The sequence below is a fragment of the Thunnus maccoyii genome, chromosome 20, assembly GCF_910596095.1.
Source record: "Thunnus maccoyii chromosome 20, fThuMac1.1, whole genome shotgun sequence".
Lineage (NCBI taxonomy): Eukaryota > Metazoa > Chordata > Actinopteri > Scombriformes > Scombridae > Thunnus > Thunnus maccoyii.
In genome coordinates this window covers 23,763,681-23,779,709 of record NC_056552.1, presented here as the reverse complement: position 1 = coordinate 23,779,709, position 16,029 = coordinate 23,763,681, and the positions used below count along the sequence as shown (strand labels likewise).

Sequence of the window (16,029 nt, the reverse complement as noted above, 5' to 3'; positions counted from 1 at the left end):
CATGAGGCCCAACGACTGTTCACCTGCACCCTTCATACTGGATAACCAGGACTGTGGATTAGTGGTCACTTAAGAGAGAAATCAGTTTCACATCAGAGATGTTCACATGTTGTAGGTCTCTGATCATGGTCACAGCGGTCGAGTTGTGGCCACGAGAGGGAATCTAAAATTAACCGAGGGCTCCACCCAGACACGAGACCAGGGGAGTCACTCCTCCTCTTCCTCCTCTCCTTCTCTTTTCAGATAAAATTAGGTGGTTAACCTGCTAATGTCAAAAAGTTGGAAACAAACCACGCTCTCTTTTGCTTTTGATCACATCAAAAATGTGTGGTTATAAGATGTTTTAACAGTTAAGATAATCTCAAAATGTTTGATTTTTTTCCCCTCTGTCTCTGTGTTATTCCAGAAGGACTTTAACAGTTCTGTTTTGTCTTCATATGACAGGGTTTCAAAACTTATCTTCAATAGTAAAACTGTTAATACTCCAGAGGGACAGAGCCTGGAATGACAAGACTGGTGTGCTGGAACAAAAGAGTTGCAAATATTTCCTGAGAGGGAAAATGATACATCTTTCATAACTTTTTTGCATATAAAAAACACATCAGCAGCATCTACAGTATGTCTTGGCTCTTAAAGAAAGCAGTATTGTTGCTGTAGTGTTGTAAAACTGGCCTCTGAGAGCAGAGAAAAACCTCAAGGACTCATGTTCTGTTTCTTTGCAGCTCAGTCCTAACACACACTCATTCATTACCGTACTGCATGCGTGTGGTTCTTTCACATTCACCACCGCAGCAACTGTTTCCAAAGAAATCCATCTGATATCATTTTCTACTGAAACAATTAGTATTTTTAGCACTACTGCTATTTTCACTGGACCTCCCTTTCGTTATTCTAAAGTTCACCTAGATTAGATACTTTCTTTGTGTGTGTGTGTGTGTGTGTGTGTGTATGTTTATGTGTCCGTTTGTGTTCCTGCATTGCCATAGTAACAGAGCTGTGTGCGTGGGTGAGGGCTGCATGTCCTTGTGTCAGGGCTTGTTGTTTTGTAGGTTTTCCTTCCTGTGTTGCTGGGTGCAGTGGTGCAGGGTGCTGCGGTTTGTACCAGCCGTCTCCTAAGACTCTCCACTCATCCCGACCTGACCAGTAGGCTGCTTTATAAACACACCAAACCAAATACTCAACAGTCCCAGCACACACACACTGTAGATTCACCACAGACAGACAGTCCGCTCAGTTTCCAGGTATTTTTGAATGAAGTTGATTCATACGAAACTATAAATAACTTCTCATCTGTTTTATAAATAAAATGAAATCCGTTTGAAATTGCACGTTTCTCTTCTGCTTCAGCATACAAGTCTGATCTGTAAAATACATGTCCTTTGCTCTTTTTTGAGAAAATATCACAGTGCAAATGGAAGAAATTATATTTTACATCACGTAGACCTCTGTGCATATAGTCAACCATATCATTTTAATTAAACCAAATATTTGCATAAAGCAGTAATGTCACCATTCTATCATAGGATACTGACTTTAAAAAAAATATTATTGCAGTTATTTCAGGTTTAAGTATTAACACATGTCTTGTGTCTTGTTGAACAAGCTAGTCAGCTAATTAGCTAGTCAGCTGTAGCACATAGATATTCAAAGGCATGATGTCACTTTCATGCTAACTGCTGTTCCTCCAGCTTCTGTAACTCTTTCTAGAAACTGTGCTTCCCTATTTTCAGAGTTTCCAGTTTACCAGCGTGGCAGTGCATGTACTGCACGTCAACTTCTCAGTTTCTTTACCCATAATATCGACCCATGCTCAAATAATGATCTTCAAATGTCATCCTTTAATGTTTTAGCTGTTAACTCTGCTGTTTAAAGAAATGTTTGCAGCCTTCTTTGTCCTGTCTCCCCTTGACGTCACGGTCACTCGACAAGCTTCGATCTGTCTAGCTGTGAGGTGCGTCCCACGATGGACTGTTAAAAGGTTTTTGTAAATGCCACTTAAAATGGAAATATTAAATTGACAATATCACATTGACATTTTTCAAATTTTAGTTGAGGAAGGTATATTGTGTGGCTTGATTTTTAAGAAAGTTGTATTATTACACATGACAATTTGAATGAGGTTTTCTTGCCTACATTTGTTACTCCTGGAACATAGTATGAATTCAGCTCTCTATTTAACAGCTTAAAAACTTTTCTGCAAATTTTAACATTGGTTAGTTTAGGTGCTAAATGGTGGTTCTTATTTTTTATACCACAGCTAACAAAATGTAGTTTGTCCATGGCTTGTAAGCTACGGTAGTTTTTTTTCATTGTGTGTCTGAGCGCCTGCCAGCTCAGCAGTCAATCAAACACATACACTGGCACACCCACCTAAAGGCTTGGAAAATAAAGGAGCATTCAATACAAAGCATTTGAAAATCACTTTAGTATGATTTTTGAGTGCAAAAGGATATGCCCTTTGTAATTTCAGTCAAACAGCACCAGGGAGTGTACCATAAATGCTAACTTTATTCTACAATAGTCACAGTGCATCTTCTCTTCCTTCCTTGTTTGTCTTATCGCTAAAAGATGAGATCTTGGAAGTATCTCGGCGCTTTCCTCCTCAGGATAATAGGAGTGTGAATGGGCTGTTCTGATTGATTACAAAAACAGAGACAGGAGGTAGCTAATGCATCAGGGACCAATGTCATATGGTTATAAATAAAATATAGCAGTGTCAAAGCCAACTAGGCCATTTCCCCTTCTCCCCCTTCAGAATCAGGGATGTCTCGCATCACTTGTGGCGTGGTTGGCGGACAGTAAGGTGATGCCAGGTTATTTCTGTTTTGAGACCTGCTGTTGACTATTTCCATTCATACATTTAGTTATACACATCTGCTTCACACTGAAACCACTGTCATCCGGTATCAGCCTCTTGAGTTGCAACACTTTGGTGAGTCTGAAACCAGTGATGTATGCAAAGTCAAAATGTGGTTATGACTGTGTTTGAGGAGTCAGACAGCTTTAATTTATGCTTTTATGCTTTTATGTTGCATAAAAGACCCTTTCCTAATGCAGCTTCCATCATTAGATGCTGCATTCTGTCATTGATATCATGAAATTACATCATTAAGACCTCTGACAGGCCTGAAAAGGGCGGATGAACTATTTCACAAATGTAAAAGTGGGTAAACTGAGCTGACACGGGTCTATCAAGACTATTAAGGCAATTCAGGGAGATTGAAAACTTTTGGATTTCAGCCCGTCTGTGACAAGGCGGCTGATGAGAATTACTCCTGGTGCTGCTGCATATGTATCACTGTATCTGGGGGTATGAATCTAGCAGGTGCCAAAGCTGCTCTCTCCCCTGTATAAAAACCCGTTTGACGGAAATGATCGGCAATCTGCATTTCAAGAGCCTGTTGCCTGGAAACCCAACCTGCTCCACTCAGAGTCAAAAATTATAGTAAATATGTGTAATTTCACAACTCTTCATCATTACTTATAATGACCAGGGGCGGATTTAGTGATTTGGGGGCCTAATGCAAACTCAGTCGTGGGGCCTTCTTTGTGCCTTATTTTCACCCTTTCTCTAATTGAGAATGTTGGTATTGGTGGTGGTAGTCAAAGTTTAAAACTTTAAACTATTAATACCATACTAACAATACTCTGTTAACTGTAGAAATCATGCTAGTAACCCCTCTACATCATAGAGCCACCAGTTCAAGCCCGCCCAAAAAATCCAGAAATTATGAAAACAGTTTAATGCTCTAACTCCATAATTCAGTACTACACAGTTCAGTCTTTCCATATGTTTTCAGCAATTATTTTCTAACATGTATAATGTGTTTTCCTTTACACAGACTTTGTGGGAACATTAAATTGCAAATAACAATGACAAACTATCTCAATTTGTCATTTTATTTCAGCTTCCTGGCTTTGCAATGGCAAACTGAACATTATCCACATATTTAATGTAATATAAATGTTTTTTTAAATGGTGTTTTGACTGCTACCCCTCTGGCGAGGAACACAGTCATGATGAACAATTTCCCTGGGCTAAGTAGATTATGCTATATTTTTCTGCATTAATATCCTATATTTCTCAGAGTATCGATTTGTTTATGACAGGCTATGGGAGAAAAATTGAGGCTTTTAGGACCCACAAGTACAGGCTTTACGCTGGTGTTGTACATCAAACATGAAGGCACAGCCTCTCTCCATAAGCCTGCTGCCAGTTATCCTCTCCATGCGTGTCATTTGAGCTGATGGGCTTTGCTCAGTTGTCTCTTCTGCTAGGCAGTGCCAAATAGAGCAGAGCCAGCCAAAAAGATCCAAATGAAATAAGAGCTCTTTACATGTCTGTGCCTCTTCTTTCTGTGCTGACAGTAAACGGCTAATTGAGCTCAGTGCTGTGGTGAGAGTGGACATAGAGGAATAAAAATCAAAGACAGACCTTCTATATTAAGGTCTCTGTCGGTCAAGCTTTTTGTACTGTATGCTCGTTCTCCAGCATCTTAACCAGCAGAAGTGGAATGGGGACAGATGATGGAAGAGCAATTGTGCCTTTGTGGAGCTCAGTTTAACTTCAGAAACCACCAAAAGAAGTGTTTGAAACATTGTGAAAGCATATTTTTCCTTTCTAAATGGTTAATAAAAGCTGGTACCTGTTGTATTTAGTGGGTATTACTGTGCTGTACAGTAACTCAGTATATTCATGGTTGTAGTACAAGACATGCTAACTACAAGCCTACTCATGCACCCTCCACTAGCATTTCAGAATGTAGGCCCTTTACAATGGGATTGTGGTCTAATTCTCATCCTGATAAGATACAGAACAATTCTTTGTAGATATTGAAGCCACAAAATCCAAATCTCGACACATAGGATCCATCAAGCCACTAAACATGTTTGGCAAGTATATGGCAACCACCTTAACTGAATCTCATTGGCTAAGATATCTAATGATGCTAACAAGTCCCATACCTCTTTAAGCTTTAATATTATATTGATGATTAATGGTATGTGGTTCTCAAAATTGTTTTACTCATTAGAAGGAATAAACTAACCACAAAAGACTCCGTCCTGTGAAAAAAAGCTAGCTTTTAGCCATGACAGTGGCCACTTGTTTTCACAATGTTATGCAATGGGAGACATTGTAAACACATTTCTGGGTAAGCTGTGCTTGCTGTTAGCTGTGTTTGCTAATGCTAATTTTAGCCAACAAGCAAGTTAGTGTAAGTTTAAGGTAGAAAAGAAGAAGACAATTGTCATTTGAGCCAGAGAACTATTGATGTTAGCGACTCATAATTGACATGGTACATGTGACATCACTTAGCCTGGTCCCATACCTCTGAATCACTGCTCCAGTTTGTTCAGCAATTCAAATACTTTAGGTCAGTGTTGTGCTTGGAGAAACATACAACCAAGCAGAACTCTGTAGAGGTCTAAGAAAAGGGGCGTTATCTTCTTAAGTAGCTTGCTAGCACCCTAGCTACTGCACATAGGAAAAATTGTGACAGAAAAATGGCCACAAAAATGAAAACAAGCGTGAATGTGTGGCTGCAACTTATAATTACTTTTTGTTATCAATTAATTTGTCATGTATCTATAAAATGCCAGAAAATTGTGAAAAATGTCCATCAAAATTTCAAAGTTCTCAAATTTCTGTTGCTGTCTGACCATGAGTCTAAAACCCAATCTCACACTCAATATTAAGTGATGTAATCCTCACATTTTAGAGGCTGGAAACATACAATTTTTTGGCATTTTGCTTTAGAAATGAGTGAAACCATTAATTGAGTGTCAAAATTATTGGCAGTTCTCTCTCAGTTGACTAATCAGCTGAAGCAGCATTAGTCATGGCTTTGGGATAAGTCTTTGATTTCTGTGAACTGCTCCTACAATAGCTTCAGCTACCACAGCTTCCATGTTGACTGGAAAGAATCTCAGCAATACATGAAACATGAAGCAGAACATATGAACATGATTTTAGGCTGGATGAATGAAGTAGAACAAAATGGTAATTGAGACTTCTTATCAGGCTAGTTATCACTACAAATGTACAGTAAGATTGGACACAACACATATACTTATTTTTTTCATTTGTTCATTTGTAGTTTAACTGCTGACTGCGGTAAGTGCCAAATGTGCAGCTTTGGGTGGAATCACTTCTTCTTACTGTTGCCCATAAATAGTTGCAATCGTCAACAAAATGACAAAAGTATAATCACAGCTGGTACTGTTCTCATAATGTTATCATCTTCTTCCTCTTCTCCTGATCACTCTATCAGAAACAACATGGGAACGACCGTCCAGTGTGCCTGGGACCCCCAAAACCTCTCTCCGACACAAGAACTCCCTGCCAGCAGGTACTACAACTCTATCTCTTCATCTGAAGTCTCTATCACTTCAACATCCTCAAGTACTAGTGCCCCGAGGCTGTGAATTCACCTAAATTTCCACAGTAGCACAAAGCACCCGCTCATTCACACCATACACAGACACACAGACACTTCCTGTGACTAATTTTATCTGTGGCCTCAACTGCAGAACTAAGGCCTCATCTGTCCGTCTTCTGACCCTGCTCCTAAAGACAGACAAACAGAAAAAGGCAGTAAAGTTTTTGAGGCGTTTCCCACTCAAATACTGGAAGTAGCAATCATTCATATGTATCACCTGTATTATAAATGACTATTTAGTTTTGCCTCAAACCAAAGAACAAGGGGGTTGCGCTGAGCACAACTCAGGAGAGACTCAGCAGCCACACATTTCTCCATTCTCTGTTCCTCTATTTAGCATGGTCAGGTTAGGCTAACCCGTTGTTGCTAACTTTGGAGCTAGACCCATTTACTGCCAGATAAATGGCATAAATGGCAGACAACTTCCTGCTAACCTTTTCCTCTGCTCTGCTCGCATTCACCATCACTTTTCTGCCGCTCGCACTCAACCACTCACTCGCTACAAACACACATTACGCACTGCCCTATTCCTTAAAAGGAGCTACGCTACCACGAGTTTCCCAGGCAATGACAAAGAAGTTGACTCATGTTTTGGAACAGTGATGCACAGAGACGCCCTTAAACGCTATTGATTTCTGAATGAATGGACATTTGCCATTATTTTTGGCATTAACAAAAAGATTTTTTTGGCCTGGCGGGGGTTCTCGTTATCCTGGCGGCCCACAATTATAGGGGAAACACTTACTATCTTCTGTAATACTTTTCCTAAGTTTTAAATATGGAACTTGACTCAGTAAATCAGTAGTTTGAAAGTACTTAAGCGGTTACTAAGAGCTTATGAAAGACCATAAACAAAAACATAGTGATAGATTTACCCAATCTAGGTCTCTGGATTGGGTAAATCCACTACTGTGCCAGCCCCATTAAACACATTTATCAAGCTAAAAAAACAAAGACACAGGTCAGCACTGGCTTGTTTCACTCATAAAGATAAGTGAATCCCCCCCCGGATCAACTAAAGTTTACAGCATGGCAGCTAATCAGACATCAAAGAACTAATGAAATTTCTATGTCTTTATCTCTCTCTCTTTCTCTCATTTGTCTCTCTAGTGAATGGATTTCATGCAGGTGGTAGTCCCTTGCACCATGTGGAGCATTCAAACAACAGTCTGGTCAGGAAGAGCAGTACAGAGCCACAGGTAATGCTGTCTGACTCTTGTTGTTCCTTTTTCTCGACAACATCACACACAGCCCAGTCTGAAAAACTGTGCTAAATGAAAGTAAAGTTTGTATTGTGCTGTCCCTTTTTCGTGCACAGACAACAAAAACATTTGGGGGTGCTCATAATAAAATTACTGTCAAATGTTTGTCATTATTTCTTTCAGTCTGTGTGATTGTCTAAATTATTACAGTGTGTTATATTATATAAACTAAATTATAGAGAAATTAAAGGGAACGCCCATACTGATGTCATCATTAAATATCCAGTAATGATTCAAATGTAATGAGCACATAAAACTGTGGAATCAACAAGTCACCTCTAATAGCATTGTTATACAGTTATAAAAATGAATAACACATAGCCCGAGTTTTATAATAACTATAATTATGATGTATGATGTCCTTCCACATTTCAGATGATCAAACCTCCTCTCCCCTTCCTCTCTCATTATTATCCTCATGGAGAGGCTGATGGCTGTTAGAGAGGATTAATCCCGCCTACAGTATCTGCTCCCTTGATCATAATTAACCAGGCAGTCAGGGTGCAGTTATACAGGATCCACCCACCACTTATTCACTCTGTCTCCTCATTTCCCTGCTTTCCTGCATCTCACACTTGTGCACACACACCCAGTCATTCAAAAAATATAAACACACTTATGCTACTGATGATTCAAGGTCCTGTTCTCTTTTTTTATGTATAGAAAGAGCAGCTTTCTATACTTTTCATCCTTTTGTCTCACTTTATATTTACACTTCTTTCCTAATTTCTGCCCCCTTAACACACTCACACACTGATGGTTTATCATAGGAGACTGGAAATTACTCCATTCTAAGCTTAAGTGTTAGAAATCACACACATACACACACACACACATACACACACACACATCCACACTCACACAAAGAGAGAGAAAGCTTTGCTTTGCTCTGCAGAACTATCCTCCCCACTCTGCACAGCAACACACACACTAACACACATGCATGCATACACACACAGCAGCAGCAGCAGGAGCAGAGAGAACACCAGACAGACGCTAACAGAGCTTGCCAGGAAAACAACTGTGTTTGTGTGCGTGCGAGTGACAGTGTGTGTATGTTGAGCAGTCATGTCTGACATGGAGGACGGAGGTTTTGACGGAGCGTCCTTCTTCTCCCTGCAGAGCCCGGGATCAACATCGCCCACCAGGAAACAGAAGGAGACCACGGTCACGGTGAGTGGGACAACTAACGGGAACTCTTAACTAACCATGAACTAAACCCGACTCTCTACACTAGCCCTGAAGAACCACATGTGATACCAGCAGGGGACAGCTTAAGTATATTTTCCCCCAATTTGAAAATGATGATATAGGAAAATGCAGTTCACTGTTTATTTCACTGGGACAATATACAAAGTAAAATCTTGACTATATGACAGCTGTAAATGTGTTTAATGTCTTCTTCAGTGTTGTTGTTCAGTTGCTAGTATACAGATACACAGTGACATCATCCTATCCACCATCCAGATAATTTCCCCTCTGTTGTCAGGTTGTTGCATCCTGTTGGGCCTCATGCTCGGTAAACAGCAGAGGTGCTGCTGTTGAGAGGTTTTGGAGTTCACTCTGACTTCTCTTTTCTCTGTTTTTTTTTTTTTCTCTTACAGTACATTTAAAATCACAAGCTTTAGAGAGAGAGAGGGCATGTCTCTGCTTCCATAGCAACCAGGGTGATGCTATTGATAAGCAGATGGTTATAACAGGAAACATGAGAGAAAGAGGGGCGAGGCTGAGGTTCCAATTTAACCCCTGCTGATACTATATACTAAAGGTCAAGACTCAGTTGACCCTTTGCAAGGCCCTTTTTCCATTCTAGCAAGGCACATACACATACGTTTACAATAACAATGCCAAATTTGCCACTCGAAATTCCTAGTAATTTTTGAAACAATGAGTCCTAAGTCTCAGACAGAAATAGACCAAAGATCTCATTTATAGGCAAACTGTAACTGTAGTAGTTGGTTGATGCCTCTTTTTAAAACAAGAACCCTGGAAAAAATATCTTAAATGTGAACCTTTTGGCTACAATACACAACATCATGCTAGGACACTGAGGCTAGAGTAGAGTAATAAAGGAGTAGAATTGTTCTTATTGGGTAGCTTGTTAGCCGTAGTATTATAGTACAGTGTCATATTTTCAAATAATAGTAATAATGTTTCATGTTTACAAGAGAAAAGGCTTTGAGTATGAGGGCTAAACGATGAGTTTGGCAAACGTAACTAAGCTAAATTGGCTGGGGTTGCAGTAGTGTGATCTATCCTAAATCCAATAAAGAGCACAGAGCTACTAACATTAGCCTAAACTCTACAGTATTAACATCAGGACTGGCTCCAAATTAGTGGGAACTTAGCTTTTTCTAAAGTATATCGTAACCGTACAAAATAATGTAGTTAGCTAATGATATGCTCATTTTTGGATGTGAAAGTAACACTAGGTCACTATTGTGAGTAGTAAGCTAGTTAGCCAGACATGCAAATGTTTGCAGCTTGTGTTAGAGCAGACAAACATGCTATTGAATCCATGCCATCTCCAATTTTGCTCTTGAATTCTCAGTTTTGGAAAGGCAAAAAAAAAAAAAAGACACCATAGTCCAAACTCTTTGGATAGTAAATATAGCTGAATATAGCTTGCTTCAGCATGTGGAGAAATCCAAAGTTATGCCTACTGTACTAAGCTGTGACTGGACAATCACTGTTTGGTAGAGTGATTCAGCGAATTGTCAGTTGAGCTAGGTCACCAAAGGTCAGGAAAGAAAGTTCTGGGAGCAGTTTGTGTGTGTGAATGCAAACAAACTAAGCCCTTCATTGGAGTGTTGGAAGTAGCCTTGCCCTCATCTTTACCAAAAGAAGCGGGGGTCAGTCTAAAGCCCTGCTAGCTGTCAACCTCTGGACCTCCACAGTGATTAAATAGGACGCCATTCCCTCAAACAAATTATAAGCTTCATAAGCCAAGATAAGGTTGAATTAGAGGCCTTTTTCTCCTTCCCCTCCATTCTGCCATTTCAATCTGGCTATTGACTCTGTAAAAGTCATCAACAGAACTGTATTTGTCGATTTGCTCTGAAAGGCGAGGCTTTGGCATTAGACAGGGGTGCTCTCTGGTGCCACTGAAGTTTTTTTTAAATGGGAACAGTGCATCCTAGCTGCTGGCTGTTTACCTCCTGAGGTTAATTGGAGTGAATGTGAGAGAAGATAAAGCTCCTTTTGTCTGCCCCGGAGCCTTTGCTAAACTTGGGTCTGTTTGTATCTCTATAGTGAAGACATGCCACTTAATTTATTTTCTTCATGTGGTTTCTTTCCCTTCCTTTTGTTTCTTTCTTCCCTTGTCATGAAAAATTGAATTGGCAATTGAAGAATCTGCAGAGTAAGTTTTACATTTTCATGGTAACCCAGAGTTTTTGTTCTGCTAAATCTGGAAGTGATGACTTATCAAATCCTAACCTTGTGCGGTTGTGTCATTACGCAGCCGTGATTTCAGAGAATTTTATTATGTTGTGTGAATGCATTTAAAGTTCGCAAGACTATCTTCTACCGTACCTTCTCCACCACCCTGGAGGTTTAAAAGAAAAACATAAAAGCAAAACACAAAGTCCCCGAGCACAGAAAGTGCCACAGTAACGCATTGCATGCAGTTCTATTGAATGAAATCCTACAGCAATACTGAGCACTTCACAGCAGGGAGCCCTGCAGCCAACATATTCAACAACATCACTGCTGCCGGGAGAGCGAGCAGACAATTAACGGCACCAAGATAATTAAAGGCAATCTTTGGGAATCCATTTTGCTGATTGCTCTGGGCCAAAGCAGATGTTCAGAGTGTTGTGGTAGAGGGTTGAATGATGAATCCCAAAAAGGATGAGAACCACAAACGCTCTGTATTGACAATACTGTCTCCAAGGACGGAGTGAATACAGAAAATTGAATGAACAATGCTGGGTCGATTGGAAGTGCCTTCTTTACATTTGTGTGTTCTCTGAGCTGCCAAGATTAGAGTGTTGCCAAAGCAACAGAGTGCAGACTACTTTGAATACCAGAGTAGAAGTCTCTGTGTGTGTACTTCTATAAACTGTCTTCCAACACACAGTGTACTAACAATGCTGCTGTAGAGTGCAGTGGCATCAAAGCAAAGTTGTCTGTCATGATGCAATAAACTGCCCCATTAAACTGCCCTCTTTGTGATGTGCTCTCTCTCTTCCTCTCTCTCTCTCTCTCTCTCTCTATCTCTCTCTCTCCCTCTCTCTCTCTCTCTCTCTTTCTCTCTCAGATTAACTGTGTGACGTTCCCATCGCCTTTGTGCATGCCGGAGCAACAGCTGCTGAAACCAGACGAATGGAGCTACTGTGACTATTTCTGGGTAAATTTACCTCAATTTTTAAGAGGCTATAGTGCAAGCTGGCCATAATATACTGTATCTTAAGGGGGTTGATCAAGAGCAACACTCAACATAGCACATGATTGACATTTTGCTTCAAAAATCTCACCCGTTCTTTCTAGGTAGCTGTCAATCAGAATGCACAGACATCATCCATGTACCTCTGGAATCAGCTTACCTTTCCAGTTTTATCCATTTCTCTAATGCTCATTTAGGACAAAAATCCATAAATTTATGTTGAAATCTATTCAACATAACCTATTTTATATATTTTGTTGAGTTGTGTACCTAGATTATCCCAAATGTTTCCAACAATTCTCAAACCCAGAGAAATCCGTGATTTAAATCAAGGTCTGTTTCATTTGGTCACCTGTCAATGGCATCATACACCATCTACCAAAGAGTATACGCGCACAAGATGATAATCATCTTGTGCATATGCGTCGGTGTTGTGGTTGTCCACCACAATGGCATCTACCAAAGAGTATACACATACAAGATAATACATCGGTGTTGTGATTGTCCACCAGAAACTACTGTCATAAATTGACTTTTATTCAGTTTTAAGCCACACTTTTATGATAAACTTTTTAGATCTTGGTCATTTTAAACTATATCTTTTAACCGGATGAAGGATTTTAGTCATCAGACGTCTGGATCTTAAGTTATCACAGAAACAAGCTGAGCAAACGTTAGCGGAAGCTCGGCTCACACAGAGACCCTCCCAGATGTCCTGTGTCCACTGATCAGTATCGGAGAAACACTGATTTTTTACATGAAACTTCTTTATTCACTGTTTTTACCGGTTTTAATCATTGGGTCTGTTTGTTTTGGAGAGGAGGAGACCTATGTGGATAATTTGGGTAAAAACCTCCTGAACAATGAACACTGAAGGAATCCTAACTGGTTGTTTAACAATGAAGACAGCAACTACCAGGATCCCATGCCACTTCACAACGTCATCAAATTCCATCTTTTGTTATTGTTTTGATTGAGAAAAGCCTGGCGGCAAGTTACATATTGTGCAAGGTCTTGACTCATATTTACCAAATTTAGTATTTTATCCAGTTGAGCTAATTTTTCACTCACAGCTAACTTACTTATGCCATGACTAAGTTATACTTTTTGTATTTGTACTGTATAAACTTTCTACATCACCCACTGCATGATGGGAAACATAGTGCCTAAAACTTATCCATATTCAACCTATTTCTAAGAAATGGAAACAAAAAAGAAAAACAATAGGAGTAGGAATGGGGGTTGATGGAAATGATAGTAATAACAATCGTTCCTAACCTTTCTGGCATGTGACCTCAGTGTCTACTCGTGGCCCTTCATCACACGCGAAGAAAGGTGCAAATATTCAAAGCCTGAAAAAAACAGAATTTTCTGTAACAGCAAATGTTTTTTTATGCTTTCCTTTGCTGTTTATCATCTTGCGTTTGCGTTCTTGAGTTTTATGTTTTGACCCATTTCCACTGCCCTAGAAGATGTTTAGTACCACTCACATACCAAATTATGGAATTTCTGAGTCATTTATCTTGAAAATAACTATATGTGGCCTGCCAAGTGACAGTGCCAAATTCTTGTAAATAAAGTGAGTAAAAACTGAGTATATTTAGCCAAGCATTGAAAGTGTGAATCATTGTAGTACTTCACTAGGTGCTGAGATTTCTATTCCACTCCTCACACTAAGTTAACTGATTGGATAATTCAAAGCAGGAAGAAGAGGACTATACAGAGGAAAGTGAGAAGAAGGGAAAGATTTCGGTGAAATTCTTGAATGAGAATAACTAGCGACCAAAGCAAGAAAAACTATCCTTTTGAAAAGTCATTCTCCCTCTGTTGACATTGCCACTCTCCAGTAAATTTCTAAATGAACATCCTGGAGAGTCGGATCCTTTTCATCTTTCAACATGACTCCATATTTCATCTCATCCTGGCCACGCCGCATGCTGAGAATCAGCGTTGGCTTTAATAAGATCCGACCGACAGCGCGGCTGGATAATACATTACATGTAACTGGCTGGACTGCAGCGAGCCAGCTGGCCTCTGCTGTTCTCCCACCCCTGCAGCGTAATCTCTACCAGGTGTGATGTGTGGGGCTAACACACTGTAGTCAAACACATGGAGGTAACAACACAGTGGGAAGAGAGAGCTTGTAGGGAAAGTGGACACAGGGCCTGACAGGTTTGGATGAAAACAAGTCAGTTTTTATCATCGACGCAGCTCTCACACCCCTTGGTTTTGGCCTCAGTTCTCAGGACTCTGATTAATGTGAGTTAATGAACTGGCAATTAGTGCTTTAACAGGCACTTAAGTAACCTGTTTACTGTCTGCTTTCTGCTGTAACCTAATCTCTTAAACATCATATAAAAAAAACTTGTTACTGGTTAGCAAAGCTTGACTTCTGCTGGAGATACCGGATTTCTTGGCCATGTATAAGGTTTCTAACTTAAACAAGATTGACAGGGAGGTGCCACTCCGACAGAGGGATGAAACAAAACATCCATGTAGCAGTGCGTTTGTGAAATAAAGATAATTAAATCCAATCTGACTAAAACTGAATCCAATACTGAATCTCACACTGAGTATTTTATAGGACTCTAAATAATCTATGATCTGTGCTGTAAAGATAAATTGTGTATTTTCTCACTGAGATTTTTCTGACTCTTCGGTCAGTCCAAATGCTCTGACATAAATAAAACCTTAAGGATGCAGCATCTTATATCACTACACTTGAAGCTGCAGTAATAGATTTTTTGTCCACTTGGGGGCAGCAGAACAAGCTAAAAATACAACATCTGAGATTTTATAACCTTATAAAGTTGTTATGTCCACGGTGTTAGCAAACCTATCGCCTATTTACACATCCAGCAGACACAGAATAACATTAGCATTAATTTGCAGTTGTGTTTCTGGCTTCCTAACAAATGTAAGTCAAGTATGTACTCTCCTTTTAGCTCTGTTTTGGTCTCCGCCAACAAAATGTCTTACTCTTCAGCTTCTTTATGCTCCACATTGTTCACCAGCCAGTCGCAAACTTTGTCTGTCTGCTGTATTTTTTGTGGTTCTTTTTAACATATCCCGCAGACACAACAGAGCAATATAAGCATTCATTTGGAGTCGTGTTTCTGGCCAATGATCACTCTCGCGATTATGGTTTGCACTCGACCGACTCCTGAGGGAAATATCTGGGTCTTTAGCTGCTAAATGCTCCACTGTATTCACCAGCTAGTCGCAAACTTTGTCTGTCTGCTGTGTGGTGCTAGGCAGGTAGTGTCGAGTGGATTCTTCAGAGTTTTTATCTGCTGAAAGAAGTCAGAGTGAACCAAAAGAGCAAAACCAAAACAATGAGCTGAAAGACACTAAAAAAGTAGAACTAATTCTCAGTGGGTTTGTCGCTAAAAGTGAGCCCTTTATTATATTATTAAACATGTTTGAGCAATTGTTAACATCAAAATATTGATTAATGCATCTTTAAAATGAGCTAAGGTTATAAAATATGGTCAGGTGTAGAGGGAAATCAGATTACTGACCTACTGCATGTGTACATGGATTTTACAGTAACCAGGTTACTACAGTGCATGTAAACACTGACTGATCCCGACCCTTTTTATCTGATGTTGCTGTAACCTCTCTGTATTTGAAGTAATGTGGCAGCTGATTTATTTCACTGAGTTAGTGGGTCGAGGTGTGACGTTCTCATGTTTGCTGCAAAGTGTTTGTTCAATGTGTTTCTCGTGTGCTTGCTATGTTTATCTCATAGACTGATAAGAAGGATCCCCAGGGCAACGGCTACATCACAGGATTTGAGGTCTTGCTACAGAAACAGCTGAAGGGGAAACAGATGCAGAAAGAGATGGCTGAGTTCATACGAGAGAGGTATCAGCTTTTTAATCAGCCGCCCTCTTCTTTTTTTTCATGCTTTATGCTGAAGTTACCATGAAAACCATAC

The 16,029-nt window shown here is 39.9% G+C and overlaps 1 protein-coding gene across 4 annotated transcripts in view; it reads left to right on the top strand.

Annotated features, from left to right (window-relative positions):
- LOC121886467 (growth arrest-specific protein 7-like) overlaps window positions 1–16,029 on the top strand; it is a 67,732-nt gene that overhangs the window by 25,204 nt on the left and 26,499 nt on the right. For 3 of the 4 annotated variants that reach the window (XM_042396455.1, XM_042396456.1, XM_042396457.1), the window contains exons 3-7: window positions 6,273–6,350; window positions 7,551–7,639; window positions 8,825–8,875; window positions 11,964–12,053; window positions 15,841–15,956. In XM_042396455.1, the coding sequence (XP_042252389.1) occupies window positions 6,273–6,350; window positions 7,551–7,639; window positions 8,825–8,875; window positions 11,964–12,053; window positions 15,841–15,956 (424 nt within the window). Of the gene's footprint in view, window positions 1–5,067; window positions 5,154–6,272; window positions 6,351–7,550; window positions 7,640–8,824; window positions 8,876–11,963; window positions 12,054–15,840; window positions 15,957–16,029 lie in introns of those variants that run through there. The other variant, XM_042396458.1, reaches the window with a different exon arrangement.